The sequence below is a fragment of the Vespa velutina genome, chromosome 2, assembly GCF_912470025.1.
Source record: "Vespa velutina chromosome 2, iVesVel2.1, whole genome shotgun sequence".
Lineage (NCBI taxonomy): Eukaryota > Metazoa > Arthropoda > Insecta > Hymenoptera > Vespidae > Vespa > Vespa velutina.
Window position 1 is genome coordinate 2,225,936 of NC_062189.1, and position 23,582 is coordinate 2,249,517.

The 23,582-nt window shown below is 30.5% G+C and overlaps 2 protein-coding genes across 14 annotated transcripts in view; one reads left to right on the forward strand and one right to left on the reverse strand.

Annotated features, from left to right (window-relative positions):
• The window catches only part of LOC124957915 (bumetanide-sensitive sodium-(potassium)-chloride cotransporter), a 15,337-nt gene extending 2,631 nt beyond the window's left edge, over positions 1-12,706 (forward strand). For 2 of the 8 annotated variants that reach the window (XM_047515457.1, XM_047515453.1), the window contains exons 2-19: positions 5,780-5,920; positions 6,782-6,842; positions 7,231-7,489; positions 7,884-8,137; positions 8,304-8,418; positions 8,854-9,182; positions 9,294-9,525; positions 9,672-9,793; positions 9,931-10,130; positions 10,220-10,367; positions 10,727-10,968; positions 11,068-11,276; positions 11,367-11,484; positions 11,631-11,734; positions 11,817-11,931; positions 12,022-12,170; positions 12,253-12,364; positions 12,452-12,706. In XM_047515457.1, the coding sequence (XP_047371413.1) occupies positions 5,790-5,920; positions 6,782-6,842; positions 7,231-7,489; positions 7,884-8,137; positions 8,304-8,418; positions 8,854-9,182; positions 9,294-9,525; positions 9,672-9,793; positions 9,931-10,130; positions 10,220-10,367; positions 10,727-10,968; positions 11,068-11,276; positions 11,367-11,484; positions 11,631-11,734; positions 11,817-11,931; positions 12,022-12,170; positions 12,253-12,364; positions 12,452-12,587 (3,036 nt within the window). In that variant the 5' untranslated portion in view covers positions 5,780-5,789 and the 3' untranslated portion in view covers positions 12,588-12,706. Of the gene's footprint in view, positions 1-2,377; positions 2,794-3,143; positions 3,220-5,779; positions 5,921-6,781; positions 6,843-7,230; positions 7,490-7,883; positions 8,138-8,303; positions 8,419-8,853; positions 9,183-9,293; positions 9,526-9,671; positions 9,794-9,930; positions 10,131-10,219; positions 10,368-10,726; positions 10,969-11,067; positions 11,277-11,366; positions 11,485-11,630; positions 11,735-11,816; positions 11,932-12,004; positions 12,171-12,252; positions 12,365-12,451 lie in introns of those variants that run through there. The other 6 variants (XM_047515455.1, XM_047515456.1, XM_047515450.1 and 3 more) reach the window with 6 other exon arrangements.
• LOC124957916 (ATP-dependent (S)-NAD(P)H-hydrate dehydratase) lies at positions 8,102-15,522 on the reverse strand. 6 transcript variants are annotated; one of them, XR_007103773.1, is made up of 4 exons: positions 15,378-15,522; positions 13,771-14,743; positions 13,023-13,573; positions 8,102-8,416 (listed from the first exon to the last, which is right to left on the reverse strand). XR_007103773.1 is itself a non-coding variant. In XM_047515460.1 (4 exons), the coding sequence occupies exons 3-4, from the start codon at positions 14,709-14,711 to the stop codon at positions 13,522-13,524; spliced, it is 993 nt and encodes a 330-aa protein (XP_047371416.1). In that variant the 5' UTR covers positions 14,712-14,743; positions 14,889-14,989; positions 15,378-15,506; the 3' UTR covers positions 12,900-13,521. The 6 variants fall into 6 exon arrangements, 3 of the variants coding, with proteins under 3 accessions (XP_047371415.1, XP_047371416.1, XP_047371414.1); XR_007103772.1 differs by lacking the exon at positions 8,102-8,416 and adding an exon at positions 11,312-12,900; XR_007103771.1 differs by lacking the exon at positions 8,102-8,416 and having other exon boundaries at positions 12,900-13,182; positions 13,292-13,573.
• Positions 15,523-23,582: the final 8,060 nt, after the last annotated feature.

Consider the following 23,582-nt stretch of genomic DNA (forward strand, 5'->3'; position numbering starts at 1 on the left):
ATAATAATTATTAGTCGGATCATCTTATCTTATCACACGTGATCTGTTTTCCCATTTTCTCCCTCTCTCTTTTTCTCTTATGCGAGCGATGGTAGATGACATATATATATATATATATATATATATATATATATATATATATATATATATATATTTAATTATACGTAATTACCATTGTCAAGTTGATTATGTATAATTTATAATATCAAAATATGGTTTCTAAGATAACGATCTTCATATATATAGAATTATATTTCATATATAGGAATATTTCAAATACGTATCACATGTGATAATACATACGTATGTGAATATAATGAATAAAAGAGAGAGAGAGAGAGAGAGAGAGAGAGAAGAGATGAAAAAAGCTTAGCAGATTTATTACTAAAGATGTGATCCCTTGTAATAGCTTAAATGTACAGAATATATATAAAAGTTAGAAGTAAAAAGAAAAAAATAATAAATAATAATAATAATAAATAAAGAAAATAATAATAAATAAAACAGATATAATAGATATTTACAGTATATTAAATATTGCTAGTAACAAAGAAGATAATATAATTATTTATATAATTTATATAATAGATAGAGAGATCATTTTATATCTATTTATCTACATAAATAGGAAGTATCTATTTGTACATATATATATATATATATATATATATATATATTTTTTTTTATTTATTTGTTACATAACATATATTATATTATATATATATATATATATATATATATATATATATATATATATATATATATATATATATATATATTCTGTATTATAAAAGAGATATACTAAATTTTATATAGCTAAATAGATGTGCATATATTTAAGTAAATTAATTAAAACGAGAATAATAAATTTAAATATAATAAGATAAGTAATATCATATAAGTGAGAAAAAAAAAAGAGAGAGAGAGAGAAGTATTTAATATACCTAATATGTAACATATGTACAATAAATTACATATACGTACGATTTAACGTATCTAATTTTTCGGACGAAAGAATATTTCGGAGAATAAGATTTAAGAGATTTCTGGAAATAGATTCTTTCTTATTCTCCTTTTTTTTTCTCTCTCTCTCTCTCTCCCTCTCTCTTTCTCTCTCTCTCTCTCTCTCTCTCTCTCTCTTTCTCTCTCTCTCTACTCTATCATCAATAATATCGATGGTGTATTTGTGCCGTTCTTGCTAGAGCGAGAACAAGAATCCGAGTCGGGTTCTTACCGGAATATTTTGCTTTTCCGTCAAAGAATGCTAATTGAGCTAATTCCGTCTCATGCTGCTACATACGCACACGAGCAATCTAAATATTATCAACTAACTATTTCACGATTTAAACGATAAATGGAAAATGCTTTTTACAAACTCTGTTTCAATTCCTAGAGTTACCTTGTTTACTATACTTTTTCATTTTTTTTATTGATTCAATCGCATACGTTGAAGATATGTATGTACATATATATATATATATATATTCTTCTTCTTCTTTTTCTGATTAGATTATCCTAATCGTAATAAATATTTGATCAATTTGATTTATTCTGCTTGATAAGTAAACACGATAATGACAATTAAATACGTAAGAAGAAAAAGAGAGAGAGAGAGAGAGATCAAAAACAAATGAGGAATTTTTTCAGTCGTTCAACAAAATTCAAATTTATATCCTTCACCTAGTTTTCGAAAGTATATCTCTCTCTTTCTCTTTCTCTCTCTCTCTCTCTCTCTCTCTCTCTCTCTCTCTCTCTCTCTCTCTCTCTCTCTCTCTCTCTCTCTCTCTGTCTCTGTCTCTCTGACGTTACAATGGCCTTTAAAAAGAAGCACAATTGAAGCCGTCTTATCTCATACGAATAGATAGAATTTTCACGAACGAACATTACGACTATAGGATTTAATTAACGATTCGAGATGCCACCTATCTTCTCGTCTAAGCGGTAAAAACCGGTTATATAAATGTCAAAACAATAAAGTATATGATCGCGAAATCTTATGGTTATATGTACTTTACGATATTTTAGAAAAATCAATATAAATGTGAGAAAAAAAGAAAAAAAAAAGGAAAGAAAAAAAGAAAAGAAACATTAATTACAAAGGAAAAGATAACGTATGATGGATGATCGTACATAAAAATAAAACAAAGAAACAAAAAAAAAAAAAACAACAAAAATTACGGAAGAAAAAAGGAATTAATGAGAATTAACTTCGTCGAGAAATGAAACAAAACGACGATATTCAATTAAAAATTTTTTATACTAAAATTATAACCAAAGCGATTAAATGTTTATTTTTAATTAAAACTCATAAATGTTCTCTCTCTCTCTCTCTCTCTCTCTCTCTCTCTCTCTCTCTCTCTCATTCACATATAATATACAAGACTTGTCGGTACATGAAATAAGTGCATATAAGAACACGTTGTTAGAAAGACAAAAAACAAAAAACAAAAAAAAAACAAAAAAGAGAATAAGGAAGAGAAAAAGCAAATTACACATTGCACGTTGAAAGAATTAATATATATGGATGGAAGAGAAGACGAAGGGTCGTGTGCGTCGTGTGCATCGTGTGTATGACGAAAGGGTGCGCGCATGCGCGTGGCCACAGTTAGTGCGCTGCCGTTTTGCGCAACGTCGCTTGGAGTGGGGAGCAAATTCAGAGAAAAGAGCGGCGCGCTTCCTCGCGCTTTCGCGGGTGATTCAAGTTCACGCGTTCCTTCTATTCGCTGTTTATTCGCCGTGCTACACATTCGTCTGTCCTACGGTATCCTTTACGTGCTCTCCATTTTCGTCATCGTTAGTAATAATCATATTCGTTATTGTTTTTTCTTTTTTTTTTTCTTTTTTTTTTTCTTTTTTTTTTTTCCTTTTTTTCGGCTTCTTCGCGACCTATACAACATCAGATTCTCGGTGTATATGTGTGTATATATATACGCGTGTGCATTATTATGTTTATCTTTTATCTTTTACTACATTAAGTTGTTTAGTTCGACATATATTACTTTAATCATACACTTACTTCTATCTTTCTTTCTATTCTGATACACACACACACACACACACACACACACACATATACATATGATATATATACTGAAATTTAGAAATAATCATGTCCTATTTCATATACACATTTCCCGTTTTAGTGCGCTTTTACTTGATGTTGATTATTGATGCGTTGCTACTGTGCGTCGTTATACTGTGTTCCTAGAAAGGATCTATGTTAGTGTTAAAACAACTATCATCATAGTCGAGCGTCATCTTCGAGTGAAACTCCTCTTATCATTTATATATATATACATAAATATATATATATATATATATATATATGTACACATATATACATAGACCCCATATATATATATATATATATATATATATATATATATATATATATATATATATATGTATATAGATTTTTTATTTCATTTTATTTTTATTTAAATATAAAATATTTCATTAGGTGTCGGCAAAATCAATGAAACCGTTCGTTTGTTTTTATTAATTGACAGAACGATAAACGAGACCTTGTAATTAATTGTCTTTTTTTTTCTTTTTTTTGTTTTCTGAGAAATTTGAAACTTTTCCAGTTTTTGGGAAATATTCTTTATTTTTTTTTTTTTTAAGTAAATATATTATTCGTGTTTTTTCTTCTTTTTTTATGTACGTGAAAAAGTACGATTGGCGAAAATCTAATCTTAGACTTTCAAATGTTGCTATCGGCCAGTACAATTTTAGAGTCGTTAATATGTATGGACGTGTGCTTAGTGAAACATCGGTTCTATTTTTTTTTTCTTTTTCTTTTCAAAGAGGGAGAAGGAGAAGGAAAATGACTTTTTTATATTTTTTGAAAAAGATCTTTTTACATTCGCCTGCACTCCAAATGCATTCTACGTATATATTACTAACAATTTTTGAAATAACATCAATGCGATAACGATCTAAGTAGGCGATTTAATCGTTTCTCGCAATGATCTTCATGCGAGATAAGATCTATAGAGAAAAAATAAAAACTGTGTTCATTGATATCGAAGTCATTCTTCTCGAATGATAACACAAACGCTTTTCGATTAGGTCTTTTTTAGGGACAGTAAGATATATGGAAGGGGATATGTGTGCGATGGGCTCTCGAAATTTCGAAATAAATAATGAATTGAAATATATTCGAATGGAAAAAACGTTTTGTCGAAATTATCGATAAAAAGAATTGTATGTGTGTATATGTCTGTGCGCGTACGTATGTAAATTTATAAAAGAATTTTTTTCAATGATAACAATGAAGAAGATTATATCAATTGGCTTTTAAAAGATATGAATTCGTCGACGATCAGTTAAAAAAAAAAAAAAAATAAAGAAAGAAAAAAAAAAGAAACCATATATAAATAAGAGAGAGAGTGAGAGTCACGGACGAATTACAAACGAATAGACACATATGCACATACCATTCTATTAAACTCATGTAAATCATCAATTCGATTAATTAAAAAGATATCATTTGATACCACTGACTTCGTTTCACGACTCGCCTTCGAATGTGATCTCATAAAGGGAAAGGTCTCACTGTTGGCTTAGAAATAATATCACGCCTTTCAATTGCTTTGTCTTATGTTATTTTTCTATCGTACGTTTGCGATCACTATGGTGTATATTAGAAATCATATTTAACCTTCAAGAGATGATATGAAACTTTAGAAAATTTTTGGGACCCTTCAATCGAAATAAATCGATTGTTTACAATGTATATTCGATTGATAATCGCAAATGATTAAGTGAGAAATACACTAGGCAAATTTGATTTACGACGATATTAATGATCTATTGACAACAATTTGTGACATCTGCTATGTCTCAAATATAGAAATAAAAATTTTATATGTATATATATATATATATATATATATATATATATATATATATATATATATATAAATGAAACAGATATAATAAATGAAATTTATTATATAATATTAATTTATATAATCGTGGTAGGAACTTTGTCTTATGGGAACCGAGACTTATCTCGTATGGATCTTTCTCTTGTCAATTGATCAGTCAGTATTTTCTAAATTATTCATGTTAATATCGAATGCATAATCGTGTTCGAAAGGAAAAAAAAAACAAACAATAATGTAAATAACGCAAATGATCTTGTAATAAGAGAAAAAAAATACTTCCTCATCGGTTATCAGCTGTCGTTTATAATAGAAGTCATTCTGAAAAAAAAAAGAAATAAAAAATTCATCCGATTATACTTTATTATTTATACATTTTTTTATATCGATTATGTTTCTCGTCGATACCAATATGATTTCTGAATGTATTATTACGTTAAAAAAAATAAATAAGTAATAAATAAAAAGATTAAGAAGAAGAAAAATAGAGGAAAATAAACAGAAAAAAATCCGGAATGAAAAACCAAAAAAGAAATAAACATGTCTTTCTCGTTAGTTATCAAACGCTATTAGCGTCGCATAGTCATTAAAAAAGCAAAAAAAAAAAAAAAAGAAATGACTAAAACGTCTCATTTACGAATATGACAATTTTAAAACAAATTATGTGTGCATATATTTATTTTTTATTATTATTTATATTATCATTAAAATAAAAATTATTTATAAAAGAAAATAGAGATCCAAAGAGAGAGAGAGAGAGAGAGAGAGAGAGAGAGAAAATGGCGGCCATTTTCGAAATTTTGATCTCTCGAAGATTTTGCGAGTAAATAAAAAATGATCAATTTTTTTTTTTCTTCTTCTTGATCATATTCTTCTTCATTTTTCTTTAGAAAAAACGAAATGGAGAGCCGACTCCAAAATAAAAATGCCAAGGATGATACGACAGGAGGGAATGAAAATAATAAAAGATCTCCGATGACGTTGAACGTGAGCGGCCTCTGGGATGTTGTTCCACGTATGGACCATTACAGGTATCTACATAAACTACAATTCGCAAAAATTATAATTTTAAAAATTATTAAACGATTATTCTCATCCAAATTAATAATATAATACTTATTATAAGAATAACGATGATTAAAATTATTAAAAATGATTTTCATAAAAATTATTAATAATATAAATTATTAAAGAATAAAGTTATTTATTTATTAATACGAATTAAATTTGTCTAAAAATTACTTGATATAATTGTTATGGAGATAATGAAATGTTAATGAGGTACGAAATTATTCAGAACGATATCCGTGAAAAAGGAAATAATAGATAAAATTATTATGAGGCGAAGCTAATTAATAATTTATATCATTTGAATAAAATTTTAATAATTTACACGTACGATGATATACGATTTATTACGTAAAATAAATATTTATCTAACGTTTTAATCAACCGTGCCTAATTGTAAATATTCGCTAATATCTATCTCTCTTTTAGCTTTATCGAACCTTTTTGACTTAATCAAATCGATAATAATTCATAAATATCGAATGCTTTGATTAATAAAAAATAGAATTAACATGAATACAGAGAAAAAAGAAAGAAAAATTAAGGTCATTCCGAACGGATAAAAAATTTATTAAATCGAATAAATAACACGATATATTAATTAGTAATATCTTGTATATCTTGTAATTATTCCAACAATAAGATAATTATAATAGGAATACTGATTTTAACAAGATACTACAAAAAGAAAAGAAAGAAAAAAGACGAATAACAAAAGAGAACTCACAATTAAATAATTATTATAATGACTTACGTAATGGATATATAAAAAATCATATAACATATGAGGATCTATCGTTATACAATTAATATACATTTTACAGATTAAGTCGTCGTGCGAAGAGACCATCTTTAAGTACCTTACACGAAGGAAATTTGATAAAGGTATGAACACTATCATTTGCTATCCAACGATCATTCGACTTTAGTGATATTTCTATTGATTTACTCGACCCCTATAAAGAGAATAATGGAATAGGATAGGATAGGGTAGGTATATTGAAGTAGAATAGATATATTGAGTTTATGTAGCAATAAAGAATTGATCAGGATAGGTAAGATTGTTTTGTTATTATTAAATGCCAAGAGACAATGTTAAACCCCTTAACAAGTCTGACGAAAGGTTCTCCACTGTGTAGATAATACAATCATACAATAAATGTTACAACCTTTAAGGATTTAATATCAACCCTTATACTCTTTATCCCCGATAAATATAATCGTAATATTAAATCTGTAAATACCTTTGTTAAACTTATAATATATTTTTCAGGATCCAAACGTCGAGACAGGACAAATTGGAACTGGCTCGCAAATTTATACCGGTGGAATTAAATTAGGATGGATCCAAGGAGTTTTAATACCATGTCTTTTAAATATATGGGGGGTTATGCTTTTTCTAAGGCTCTCATGGGTCGTAGCACAAGCTGGTATATTACAGAGTACTATCATTATAGGAATATCGGCAGCGGTGTGTGTCATCACGACATTAAGCCTAAGTGCAATTAGCACTAATGGGGAAGTAAAGGGAGGTGTGTTGGTTTACACAATTGCTATCGTTATTTCTTTCCCTTTTTCTTTTTTTGAAATAGGAGTGCCATTATACGTATATATTTAATATAAGCAATTTGTAACATTATTTATCAAATTTTATTATTCAATTTAAGATATTATTTATGCATTTTTTTATTTTTTTATTTCTTTTATTTTTTTCCAATTTAACAGGTATAGCAATTTTTTTTAATAAATTTTATTGTTGAAATTTATATATATATAATATATAATATTATTTTCTAATCCTTTTTAGTTTGTTTAGAGAAAATAAATTTTCATTCCTCTCTCTCTCTCTCTCTCTCTCTCTCTCTCTCTCTCTCTCTCTCTTTCCGTTCTCAATTATCTCATTATATCGAAATAATAATTTTGCAGGTGGTATATACTTCATCATCTCTCGATCACTTGGACCTGAGTTTGGTGCATCTGTTGGAATAGTTTTTGCATTTGCGAATGCAGTTGCGGCATCCATGAACACAATTGGTTTCTGTGATTCCATGAATGATCTACTCAAGGAACATGATCTTAAAATAATAGATAATGGAATACAGGATGTTAGAATTATTGGTACTATTGCTCTTATAGTGATGATATTGATTTGTGCTATTGGTATGGAATGGGAATCAAAGGTAAGTTCTTTCGTTTGTTCATTCCTTCGTTCGTTCTTTGGTTCTTTTATCTTCGTTTTGAAATTGATAATTTAATTATTATTCTTCTTTTTTTTTTTTTATGTGTAATCTAATTCAATTTGACAGTATATTTTTACATATTTTTTATTTTTTATATATTTATTAGGCCCAGAACTTCCTTATCGCAGTCATCGTAGCGGCTATTTTTGACTTTTTAATTGGTACTATCGTTGGCCCGAAAAATCAAGAACAAATCTCTCACGGATTCATTGGCTTTTCCTGTAATATTATATCATTTATATATTTTCATTTATTTCATTTCATTAATTATATTTACATATATTATGTGTATTACATATATTGTACATATGTAATACAGTCTGTATATGTGTATATATATGTATGTATGTGTATATATATATATATATACAAGGTGAGCTAAAAGTTTCTAAGACTGAGCTAAGAGTTCCTAAATGATTTCAAAAATCAATTATTCTTCTTCGAGACTTCTTGGATTAATTGGTTTTTTTTTTCTTAGATTGTAAAACTATAAGAAGTCTAACAAACTCGCTTAAAAAGTCATGAAAAAGATCAATTAATCTTTAAAATCACTTTGATCCATCTAAAAACTTTTGATCCATCCTTCGTATATACGCTTGATTTATTTCTGTCGTCGTGCAACGTATAAAATTTTTCTTTTCTCTTTAATTTTCCAGGGGAGGTATTTAAGGAGAATTGGGGCTCGGATTATCGATTTTCTGAGAACACCAATCAAACATTCTTTTCGGTTTTCGCAATTTTTTTCCCTTCGGTAACTGGCATACAGGCTGGTGCAAATATTTCGGGAGATTTGAAAAATCCAGGAAATAGTATACCTATTGGAACACTTTTAGCACTTTTAATATCTATGATAAGTTATGTCACTTTTGTGTATTTTGCTGGTGGAGCAGCATTGAGAGATGCCAATGGTATCATTGGAGTAAATGGTACCGTTCAGTGTATTTCTCAAAGTAATTGTTTATATGGACTTCATAATAGTTATTCGGTAAGTCGTTAAAGAAAAAATATCCTTCGATTTCTTTTTAGCAATTTACAAAAAAAAATATATATATATATAATGATTTATAAAATTGTTCATTAATTATTATCTGTGTAGGTCATGCAACTAATGTCACTTTGGGGACCACTCATATATGCTGGCTGTTTTGCTGCAACACTTTCAACTGCATTAACAAATCTATTATCAGTACCAAGATTAATCCAAGCATTAGGTCAAGATAGAATATATCCTGGATTGATATATTTTAGTAAAGGATATGGTAAATCTGGCGAACCATACAGAGGATATGGACTTACGTTTCTTGTTGCGTTTGTATTCCTTATGATAGGTAAGCGATCGGTTGATATAATATTTGTCATGTAATACTATTATTTAGCTATGTATAATATTCATATATTATATATATATATATAAAAAGATAGAAATATATATTACTAGCTATATAATAACTTAACAAATCATTTTGACTTTTAGCCAATCTCAATGCAGTAGCACCGTTAATATCAAACTTTTATTTAGCATCCTATGCTCTCATTAATTTCTGTGCATTTCACGCCGCGCTTATTCGACCACTTGGATGGCGACCTACCTTCAGGGTACGTTTGTTTAATAAAAAAAGTAAAAAAAAAAAAAAAAAAAAAACAGAAGAAGAAAAATTCAACACAATTGAAAATTCTTATTGAAAGATAAAATACCTGATTAATCCTAATTAATGATTAATCGTTATCTACAGTATTACAACACCTGGTTATCTCTATTTGGTTTCATCGTTTGCGTAAGCATTATGTATTTCATCGATTGGGTAACTTCGTTAATAACATTCGTTATTATCTTCGCATTATACCTGATTGTTGTATATCGTAAGCCTGATGTTAACTGGGGTAGCAGTACTCAAGCTCAAACTTATAAAACTGCGTTATCTATCGTCTATAGGTAAATTTGTATCTCCCGATTACAAATATTTTTTTATTTCAAATTAATCGAATAAATATTTTGTATATATTTGAATTATATATTTGTAGATTGAATTCTATCGATGAACATGTGAAAAATTATGCTCCGCAAATCTTGGCTCTTACTGGACATCCTGGTACGAGACCGGCTCTTTTATATTTGGCAAATCTTATTACGAAAAATAATTCCTTGTTAATATCTGGGGAAATATGTCAAGTAAGTATTTTGTCGTATGATCTATAACAGTTAAGTATCGATTGATTAATAATGTTTGTGAGATAAATCATGATCGATTAATTCATTGATTGCAAATAATTTATTTCGATATGTTCTATCAAGTTTTGCTTGTTCAATGATAGTGTAAAAAATATCATGTTATATTTTTCCATTTAAATCTAACTTTTAATAAATAATCATTTAATTAACTTTTAATAATAATGATCGAAATTAAAATGTTTTAAAAATATATTAATATATTCATTAAAAATAAATCATAGATATAAATTTGGATTTAAAAAATGTAAATCTTTTAGAAAAATATAATGATCACTTTTACACATTTTATGTTTTTACAGACACGTTTGTCGTATCGATTAAGATCTGTACGTTTAAGGAATGGATATGCCTGGTTGCATAGACACAGAATCAAGTCATTTTATCACGTTGTAGAAGATTTAAATTTGGAAAGAGGTGCATCAGCATTGATGCAAGCAACAGGAGTAGGAAAGTTAGCTCCAAATGTTGTCTTAATGGGTTACAAAACTCATTGGTCGACTTGTAATCATAAAGATCTTCAAGAATATTTCAACGTTCTTCAGTAATAAAAAAAAAAAATAATCTCATTATCATTATAATATTTCTACTCGATAAATTTTTTTTTCTCTTAACAATTTCATTATTTCTTTTGTCATTTTAGCAATGCTTTCGATCACAAATTGGCTGTTGCAATCCTACGTATCGAAGATGGTTTGGATTGTTCCGAAATAGGTTCTACTGTGGTAGACGAAGAACATGGTACTTTAGCACAAAGTAGTTACGACTTAACTGGTACTACATTGATGCACGCTGATAGCGATCTCTCAATGAGTAGTCAAATACCAAGAGTACAAAGTGTACCAACTATAGGTATGTAATTTAGATCTTATCTTGGTATGTATTATATTTAAATATTACATTGAACAATATAATTATCAATATTTTCATTGTATCTATGAGTAGGAACACAATTTACTATAGTGGAGGGACCAAATATAATTAGAGAATCTCCTACTCATTGGAATGCACGTGACCATATTAAACAGAAGAAAAAACAAGCTACTGATAAATTACTTTCGTAAGTTTCAAATATTTGTTATCGTGAATTTCAAATATTTTCAGGGGAAAAAAAAAAAAAAAAAAGAAAAGTATACACAAACAGTATGCGAGCACGCGCGCGCACACACATGTTATATTATACAGCATGATTTCTTCATATTTTAGTGAAAAACGAAATGGAATGCCAGTGTTGCCAGAACACATGACAATTTTCCAAAAAAAACATAAGAAAGGAGTAATTGACGTATGGTGGCTTTACGATGATGGAGGTAATCCAAGAAATAAATATTCATTATTAAATTATGAAAGATCATTCTTTATACTCTATGCAATTCTGTTCCATTTCATTAGGTTTGACAATTCTTTTGCCATATATTATCAGTACACGTTCTAATTGGGAACATTGTAAGATGAGAATCTTTGCTTTGGCCAATCACAAACAAGAGATTGAGGCTCAAGAGAAGGAGTAAGATTTTTTTTTCTTTTTTTTTTTTTCAATACTTATACTAATCCGTCTTTTTTATATTTTTGCTTCAAAGATTTGTTTTATCTACAGAATGGCTGAAATCATGGCTAAATTTCGAATCAAATATACGAGTTTAAAAATGGTAGATGATATCAGTATTGCTCCCCGACAGGATACAAAAAATTTCTTTGATAAACTTATATCTGATTTTCAAAGAAATGATCCTACCGATAATTCAGGTTTGATCATTTATCATATATATATATAATCATAAATAAAATGATTATCTAGCGAAATCATCAATGAAATCTTTTTTTCTAGATTGCTGCGTCACTGATCTTGAATTACAAACATTACGAGACAAAACTAATCGACAATTGAGACTTCGAGAATTACTTTTGGAGAATTCAAGTCAATCCACATTAGTAGTAATGTACGTTATTATTCATGATAGTTTTAGTCCGATGGTGATATTGTCTAAAAGAGGATAATAATTAATTAAATTTAATATAATTTACAGGTCATTACCAATGCCAAGAAAAGGTGCAGTGTCAGCACCCTTATACATGGCATGGTTAGAAGCATTAACTCGTGACATGCCACCAACTCTTTTAATAAGGGGAAATCATATTTCGGTACTGACATTTTATTCGTAGTCTATAAATGATAAATTAGGTTATTGATATTAGTATTATTAATGGCTTAAATTGAATGATGTTCGAAAAAGAAATTTTAGCGGGCATCATACTTGACATAAATAGGCAGTATTTTTTAAGATATTAATGCCAAATCTCTCTTTTAACGATGTGCAAGTTGCACATCTCTTTTTACCTCTTCTCCTTTTTATATATCATACGTACTCATTATTATTATTATTATTATTATTATTATTATTATTATTATTATTAATCTTACGCACAAAAGAGAGTGAACTCTTGGAAGGAGATCAATGTACATTTTTAAAAATATCTGTTAAATAATGAAATTATTAATTATAATAGAAAAGTAATCGATTACAATATCGGTTATAAGTAGCAGATAAAAAATTTGCAGTACGATGTAATATATTTGTACTTAATTAATTGGCTTACCATGGCTGAAATCTACAGCATCATTCTTACAAATGATATTAGATATGTATTTCTTGTGATAAATCACATAAATGTTGTTGTATGACAAATTTTTCTCTTCTTAATATTTATGTACGGGTGACCATTAAATTTCTATAATTCTTGTATGATCATGCAAAATCTAAAAGTTTTGTATAAACAAGAAAAAGAAAAAAAAAATATTTTTATTATTACCAATATTATCATTATTATGAATATATAAGTAGATTTCTCTTTAAAAATTTAATTACCAATGTACTGATCTTATTTCGTTCCTTAAATACTCTTAGAGTATAAAATGTACAAAATATTTTATTGACAATCTTATTATTTATAACTTTTCCATATCTAAGATATTAACAATGCTAAATGCATGCATATGATATAATTTGTCATAAAATAACATTATATTTATTAATATTCTTTAGTATACTATATCTCGTGTATTCTAAAAATTTCATTTAAACATGATCCAATGTTTTTAATTATCAACATTTTGCAATAATCGATTTCTCCCATTGAATGACGAAGTTCTAAAACGAATATTAACAAAACTTTGATGGGATATTACATATATACATATATACTTTTTTCTTGTTAAGAAATATATTTAAAAAAAAATTCATTAAATAATTGTTTGTACTAAGAAATATATATGCAATTATAAAAAAATTGCCTGTAAATATACATATATATATATATGAGTTTACGATTCAAACTTATAGCTCACTTGTTGCCATGAGTTTCAAAAATTCTAGCAAAAACATTTTGTATTTGTTCCAACATATCACTTGTCAAAGTGGCTCTTTGTTTAATTTTATATGCAGCTGAATTACATTCTCTAATTAATCTTGATCCTGCGTAACATGCTAATACCGAAGGTGATATAGTGGAATCACAAGTTACACCACAAATGGCCCACCACCAAAAAACAGCTACGGATCCAACTAAAAGATCTCCTTGACCACCGCATCGTCGTCCGGAACCAGCCATGCCACATGATATAGTTTCAGTGCCTTCATGTCCATCCGCTATAATATCTTTTGCTCCTTTATGTAAAATGACAACATTCTTTCCAAGAGTATCCGCCAATTCTTTTACATCCGCAGGCTTAACCATTGGAGAAGGTTGAATCGATTTTTTTAATACAGACTTAGCTAATCGACTAAATTCCATAGCATTAGGTGTAAGTATTAGATCTGGATAATCCTTGATTATGTCAGGTTTTTGAAATATTAAGAATAATCCATCTGCGTCTATTATCAATGGTTTTTTTAATTCACGGCAGATAGAAATCAATTCAACTATGACTTTAAGAATCTTATCATCTCTTCCAAGTCCTGGCCCAATGATAATAATATGCAAACGATCCAACCAGGGCTTTATATGTTTCATAGCATCGTATTGATCCAAAACCGGATGTACAATTGGTTCTGGGCTAAAAGATTTAATAGGTGTACTAGCATCTTTTACACAAAATATATGCACTAAATCTGCGCCAGTTCTAAGAGCACTCATTGCCGTGAAATATGGTGCTCCAGTATAATCCGAGCTACCACCGAATATTCCTATTCTTCCATCTTGACCTTTATATTTAGTATTGGTCAAATTTGGTACTATCTTCCTTATTATTTTTAACATACGTTCGTCTGCGGATATCCATGTAGACATGGCTGATATACCAATAAAATTAAAGCGTATACCTGTGGACAAAACACGAGATAACAAAAGCTTTTTCATTTATGTTAATCAACCGATATTATTCATCATATGTCAAATAATTTATCGAAAATATCCTCTTTATTTGATAATAAACGTTTGTAATATCCTTAATATTTAAAATATTACCTTCGAATTGTTAATATGTGATGTACAATTTCCTACAAATAATTTTTATACACGAAGTGGTAATAAAATTTTTATTTCTTTTTAATAATTTTCCAAATATTCTGTAAAAGTCATCATTTTAATTGTAATTAATAATAACTCTATGAAGATATGGAGTGAGATGTTTAAGAAATAATTAATATAATAATTATATATCGTTTGTGATATTGAGAAAGAAAAAATAAACTAAAATTTTTTTTTTTTTTTTTTTTTTTTTTTTTTTTTGATGACTGCCAATGATGATCGTGTGAATATATGTACAAATCAAAAACAATCGGTAAGAACTTTTGCATTTTTCCGTTGCTATCGAAAATGTTCGTACACAAGGAAAACAAAAATCGATGAGTCACTTTCAACAAATTTCGTATCGCAATTTTCTATGGGAAAAGATTACCCTAACGAAATACATTCATTTTTTATATACTTATTTCACAATGAAAAACATTTTACCACGAAAAATTCCAATATTCATAATTTTAAATTCTTAAATTTTCTTCTTTTATATTATATTCCTTGAAATTAACCAAATTGTTGATATCATCAAACATATCGAACTGTTTTATCGACTTATATTCAAGAAGACATCAATTTTCGTTCGAAGTGTCAGTGACTTCAGCGACAGATATGGATAAAATATGAACTACAATAGTAAACGAAAAATAATCTCGCCGCTATGCACTATCACATCGGTCGATAAGTCAGTTTTAAACTTTTTTCTTACCAAGAGTAACGATTGGGTTATTTTGGATTAGAATAGATGGTACTAGTAGGTTGTCAACTGTGAACTTTTCGTGGACAACCCACTATGTAGAAAGAAATATTACACATCAAACAATAATTGTGATATATTTATTTAACTTTGTCAGGTACACAACAATTTAATCAGACAATCACTCTCAGTAGCTATGGTTTTGATCTCAAGAAGAATCAAAGAAAGAATGAATGATTACTTTTCTTGGTTCCTGGCGTCTTTGTCGTCTTCTTTTGGGGGTCTTTGTTGTTTCTCACTTTATTTGGTTGTTGTGTGTTTAGTGGCGCCGAGGTGTTTAGTTATGTGTCTTGCCAGAGGAAACGTAACAGTTGCAACGAGGTCGTCACAAAACTCATGCTTCTCGTTCAATCATATTTGTATTTTTTTTTAATGGTGGCATGATTGTCGCAGCAATACGTGACAAATACGACGTAGTGCCGGTACGCATTTATTTCCTTATATAAATGTATGAAGAAGAATAAATTTAATTAGTACGAAAATTGAATATTGAATATTTACATATCAAATATTATTTTATATAATATATGAATATACACATATTTTTTTGTCTATTTATTATTATTCTTATAATTATATTATTATATTATATATTATTACAATATTTAATTTTCGAAGTATTATTAGCAATATAAAATGTTCATACTTTAGTGTCTAATAAGAATTAGATTGAAAGGACTTTGAAAATACATTAAAATATGCAGCCACTCGCCCGGTAGTACTTGCGTTGCATGATTTATCATAAGATATCAATTCATCGCAAGTATACCGACCCAGGTCTCACCACGTGGAGGTTGCTGCATGTGGAGACCCACGGACTGACGGTGACTCTACTCTAAAATTCGCGTTCCGCGATACCGATCCGCGATACCTTTCCGCTTCAATGCACTGGCTTCTTAACTAACAGGGTATGCGCAGCTTTAGCTACAGCACACCTCTTACAGATAGCTCCACCATTTGCACCGTCCGCTTCAGACATAACGGATTATTAAGCACATCCGAATTCGTGCTTTCCGAATTTCGAACAAACAAAGCGCACTCCTTAGACTACTAACCGCGTCGCGACACTCACGTGTGTGTTATAATTACGTAGATTCTACTGTTAAGCCGAAATTCGCGAAGTACCCCCATCGAAATATTGAAGAAATCAAACGAAGTCCACGGTAGGACCTTTAATCGCGCCCGAACACCCACGCGAGTGTTAGAAAAACGGTGATTCTACTCTACAATTCGCGTTTTCGATTCGAACAATCAAACGTAATATAATCGCGCCCGAGAACACCCACGCCTGTGCCCGCCGACACGCGCGCCAGTGTTCTTCCTATCCTTCCCGTATTCACGCGTAAAAATCGATGATGAATCCTGCCATGCGATGTATCATCCGGCCGTAGATGAACCTATCCCTCGATGATCTATACTGTAAAAAAAAAAAGTAAAGAGAAAATAAAAGAGCAAAAAAATATGTAAAACAAAATAATATATATACATACATAAAATACAAATAAAAATAAATATATATGAGACCTAGAAAAAGAAAGGAAAAGAGAAACAGCATGCACCATCCCATGGGTCCTACCTAAAGCTGTAAATCATAATTAATATAAATATATTAAAAACATAATTAAGAACATAATTAAAAACATAATTAAAAACATAATTAAATAAACAATTAAACACATAATTAAAAACATAATTAAAAAGAAACATCATAAATAAATATTAAGAAAACATAATTAAAAGGAAATAACATATTAATAACATAATTGAAAACACAATTGAAAAAGAAAAATATGAGATAGAAAAGAGAACCGGAGAACGAAAAGATAGCCGGAAAACGAAAAGAGAGCCCCAGAAAGAGAAGAAAAGAGAAACAACTCCACACGACGCTGAGACAGCAACCCGCACAGAAGCCCTCACCCATGGGCCCCTCCCATGGGTCCCACCCGAGATAAGGACAAAGGATAATTAGTGAGAGTAGATAAGAATAAATAGAAATGACAAAGGACATAATATTGTGATAGATAAATTTCCATGTCGTTTGTTTAAGAAATTATTGTACAATATATTTCTGTTATATTTCTTCTTTTGAAGCATTATTAACGATATAAAATGGATATATGTTAATGTTTAGTTAGTTATAATTAGTTTGAAAAGATATTGGAGAAGTAATACAATATGCAGCCATTCGCTCGGTAATACTTGTATTAAAAAATTTACAATTAGTCTTTGCAAGTATTATCGACCCAGGTCTCACTACGTGGAAGTTGCTGCATGTGGAGACCCACGGACTAACGGTGATTCTAATTTACTCTAAAATCCGCGTTCCGCGATACCGATCCTTTATGCCTTCCGCTTCGGACATCTAGGGCGACTTAGCTAACAGGAGGTATATAGCCTTAGCTACAGGGACCCCACTTACAGAGAGCTTTACCGTTCGACACACTCGCCTCGGGCATAACGGATTATAATGCACATCTGAATTCGTGCTTCCGAATTTCGAACAATCAAAGCGCATTAATCACGTTCGCGATACTCACGTGTGTTATAATTACGTAGATTCTACTGTTAAATCCAAATTCGCGAAGTAATCTAATAGAACTGTTAAAGAAATAAAACAAAGTCCCCGGTAGGACTTTTAATCGCGCACGCGAACATTTACGTGTGTGTTAGAATAACGGTGACTCTAAGTTGAAATCCGAAGTGACATGAGTTAACCGGTATTATGACTCTCGATGATATTTGATCGAGGGATTTTCCCTCGCTTACAAATAACATGATCGTCATAATATCAATCAGCTACATGTACTGCACTACTAAGTGACACCGTTCGCGCACCCCGAATTTCAACACTTAACGGAAGTCCATGATAGGACTTTTAATCGCGCCCGGACACCCACGCAAGTGTTCGGAAAACGGTGACTCTATTCTAAATAAACTAATCGAATATTCGAGCAAACAAAACGAAGTCCCCGGTAGGACTTTTAATCGCGTACGCGAACACTCACGTGAGTGTTAGAATAACGGTGACTCTAAGTTGAAATCCAAAGTGACATAAGTTAACCGGTATTTTGACTTTCGATGTTATTTGGTCGAGGGATTTTCCCCCGCTTACAAATAAGAGGACTGTCATTACATCGGCTAACTACATGTACAGCACTACAAGGCAAGCCGTTCGCGCACCCCGAATTTCAACACTAAACGGAAGTCCATGGTAGGACTTTTAATCGCGCCCGGACACCCACGCAAGTGCTCGGAAGACGGTGACTCTAAAAAAAAAACGCGTTCGCGAGGTAATCTAATCGAATATTCGAGCAAATGAAACGAAGTCCCCGGTAGGACTTTTAAGTCGCGCCCGCGTTCATTCACGTGAGTATTAGAAAAACGGTGACTCTACTCTAAATTCGCGTTTTCGATTCGAACAATCAAACGAAGTTTAATCGCGCCCGCGAACACCCATGCCTGTGCATGATGACAAGCGTGCGAGTGTTCTCCTATCCTGCCCGTATTCTCGCGTAAAAATCGATGATGAATCCAATCATGCTACGACGATGCATCCGAACGCAGATGAATCTATCTCTCGATGATCTATCCTGGAAAAGAAAAAGATATAGAGAAAGCAAGAGAAATAAAAAAGAAAGAAAATAGAACATAATATGTACATAGAATATAAATAGAAAATAAATAAAATAGAAAATAAATATATATAAATGGATAAGAGAGCTGGAAGAAGGAACGAAAGTATAAGCAGCTCTGGATGATGTTGAAACAGCAGCCAGTATCATCACATGGGTCCCACCTAAAACATAAATCATAATTAATAAGAATATATTAATAACATAATTAAAAACATAATTAAAACGAAATAACATAAATAAATATTAAAAAAACATAATTAAAAGCATAAAAACATAATTAAAAAGAAATAACATAATAAAAATCTGAAAAGACATAATTAAAAAGAAATAACTTAATAAAAATCTGAAAAGACATAATGAAAAGAAATAACATATTAATAACATAATTAAAAACATAATTAAAACGAAATAACATAAATAAATATTAAAACAACATAATTAAAAGCATAAAAACATAATTAAAAAGAAATAACATAATAAAAATCTGAAAAGACATAATTAAAAAGAAATAACTTAATAAAAATCTGAAAAGACATAATGAAAAGAAATAACATATTAATAACATAATTAAAAACATAATTAAATAAGAAAAATATGAATAATAAAAGAGAGCTGCTGAAAGATAAGAAAATAGAAGCAGCTCTGCACGATGCTGAGACAACAGTCCTCTTCATTTCATGGGTCCTACCTAATGGTTATAAATTACAATTAATAAGAATATATTAATAACATAACTAAAAACATAAAAACATAATTAAAAAGAAATAACATAAATAAATATTAAAACAACATAATCAAAAAGAAATAACATAATTATATTCTGAAAAGACATAATTAAAAGAAATAACATAATTATATTCTGAAAAGACATAATGAAAAGAAATAATATATTAATAACATAATTAAAAACATAATTAAAGAAGAAAAATATGAGATAGAAAAGAAAGCTGCAGAAAGATAAGAAAATAGAAGCAGCTATACACGATGCAGAGACAGCAACCCGCACAGAGGCCCACACCCATGTCCCCATTCCATAGGTCCCACCCGAGACTTATAAATCATAATTAATAAGAACAAATAAGAATAAAAAATATGAGATAGAAAAGAGAGCCCCAGAAAGAGAAGAAAAAAGAAGCAACTCTATAAGATGCTAAGACAGCAACCCGCACAGAGGCCCACACCCATGAGCCCCTCCCATGGGTCCCACCCGAAATATATAAAGGATAATTAATGAGGGTAAACAAGAATAAATAGAAATGACAGCGGACATAAAAATGTGATAGAAAAATTTCCTTTTCCTTTGTCTAAGAAATTATTGTACAATATATTTCTGTTAAATTTCTTCTTTTGAAGTATTATTAACGATATAAAATGGAAATATGTTAATGTTTAGTTGGAATTAGTTTTAAAAGATATTAGAAAAGTAATACAATATGCAGCCATTCGCTCGGTAATACTTGCATTTAAAAATTTACAATTAGACTTTGCAAGTATTAACGACCCAGGTCTCACTACGTGGAAGTTGCTGCAAGTGGAGACCCACGGACTGACGGTGACTCTACTCTAAAATTCGCGTTCCGCGATACCGATCCGCGATACCTTTCCGCTTCAATGCACTGGCTTCTTAACTAACAGGGTATGCGCAGCTTTAGCTACAGCACACCTCTTACAGATAGCTCCACCATTTGCACCGTCCGCTTCAGACATAACGGATTATTATGCACATCCGAATTCGTGCTTTCCGAATTTCGAACAAACAAAGCGCACTCCTTAGACTACTAACCACGTCGCGACACTCACGTGTGTGTTATAATTACGTTGAATCTACTATTAAGCCGAAATTCGCGAAGTACCCCCATCGAAATATTGAAGAAATCAAACGAAGTCCACGGTAGGACCTTTAATCGCGCCCGAACACCCACGCGAGTGTTAGAAAAACGGTGATTCTACTCTACAATTCGCGTTTTCGATTCGAACAATCAAACGTAATATAATCGCGCCCGAGAACACCCACGCCTGTGCCCGCCGACACGCGCGCCAGTGTTCTTCCTATCCTTCCCGTATTCGCGCGTAAAAATCGATGATGAATCCTGCCATGCGATGTATCATCCGGCCGCAGATGAACCTATCCCTCGATGATCTATCCTGGAAAAGAAATAGTTAAAGAGAAATTAAAAAAACAAAAAAATAAATAAAACAGAAAATAATATATATATATAATATAAACAGAAAATAAACATAATAAAAAATAAATAAAATAGAAAATAAACATATATAAATAAATAAGAGAGCTAGAAAAAGAAACGAAAAGAGAAGCAGCTCTACAAGATGTGGGAACAGCAGCATGCATCATCCTATGGGTCCTACCTAAAGCTAAAAAATCATAATTAATAAGAATATATTAAAAACATAATTAAAAACGTAATTAAAACCATAATTAGAAACATAATTAAAAACATAATTAGAAACATGAACATATAATTAAATACATAATAAAATACATAATTAGAAAGAAACAAGAATAAATAAATATTAAGAATACATAATTAAATGGAAATAACATATTAATAACATAATTGATAACATAATTAAAAATGAAAAATATGAGATAGAAACGAGAGCCGGAGAACGAAAAGATAGCCGGAGAACGAAAAGATAGCCGGAGAACGAAAAGATAGCCGGAAAACGAAAAGAGAGCCCCAAAAAGATAAAACAAGAGAAACAGTTCTATATGATGCTGAGACAGCAAACCCGCACAGAAGCCCTCGCCCACAGGCCCCACCCGTGGGTCCCACCCGAGATATATAAATGATATTTAATCAGAGTAAATAAGAATAAATAGAAATGACAGCGGACATAAAGGAGAGATAGTAAAATTTCCCTATCGTTTCTGTAAGAAATTATTGTACAATAAATTTTGTTACATTTCTTTCTTTGAAGTATTATTAGCTATATAAAATGGAAATATGTTAATGTTTAGTTGGAATTAGATCGAAAAAATATTGGAAAAGTAATACAGTATGCAGCCATTCGCTCGATAATACTTGCTTTATAAGATTTACAATTAGACTTTGCAAGTATTAACGACCCAGGTCTCACTACGTGGAAGTTGCTGCAAGTGGAGACCCACGGACTGACGGTGACTCTACTCTAAAATTCGCGTTCCGCGATACCGATCCGCGATACCTTTCCGCTTCAATGCACTGGCTTCTTAACTAACAGGGTATGCGCAGCTTTAGCTACAGCACACCTCTTACAGATAGCTCCACCATTTGCACCGTCCGCTTCAGACATAACGGATTATTAAGCACATCCGAATTCGTGCTTTCCGAATTTCGAACAAACAAAGCGCACTCCTTAGACTACTAACCACGTCGCGACACTCACGTGTGTGTTATAATTACGTTGAATCTACTATTAAGCCGAAATTCGCGAAGTACCCCCATCGAAATATTGAAGAAATCAAACGAAGTCCACGGTAGGACCTTTAATCGCGCCCGAACACCCACGCGAGTGTTAGAAAAACGGTGATTCTACTCTACAATTCGCGTTTTCGATTCGAACAATCAAACGTAATATAATCGCGCCCGAGAACACCCACGCCTGTGCCCGCCGACACGCGCGCCAGTGTTCTTCCTATCCTTCCCGTATTCACGCGTAAAAATCGATGATGAATCCTGCCATGCGATGTATCATCCGGCCGTAGATGAACCTATCCCTCGATGATCTATACTGTAAAAAAAAAAAGTAAAGAGAAAATAAAAGAGCAAAAAAATATGTAAAACAAAATAATATATATACATACATAAAATACAAATAAAAATAAATATATATGAGACCTAGAAAAAGAAAGGAAAAGAGAAACAGCATGCACCATCCCATGGGTCCTACCTAAAGCTGTAAATCATAATTAATATAAATATATTAAAAACATAATTAAGAACATAATTAAAAACATAATTAAAAACATAATTAAATAAACAATTAAACACATAATTAAAAACATAATTAAAAAGAAACACCATAAATAAATATTAAGAAAACATAATTAAAAGGAAATAACATATTAATAACATAATTGAAAACATAATTGAAAAAGAAAAATATGAGATAGAAAAGAGAACCGGAGAACGAAAAGATAGCCGGAAAACGAAAAGAGAGCCCCAGAAAGAGAAGAAAAGAGAAACAACTCCACACGATGCTGAGACAGCAACCCGCACAGAAGCCCTCACCCATGGGCCCCTCCCATGG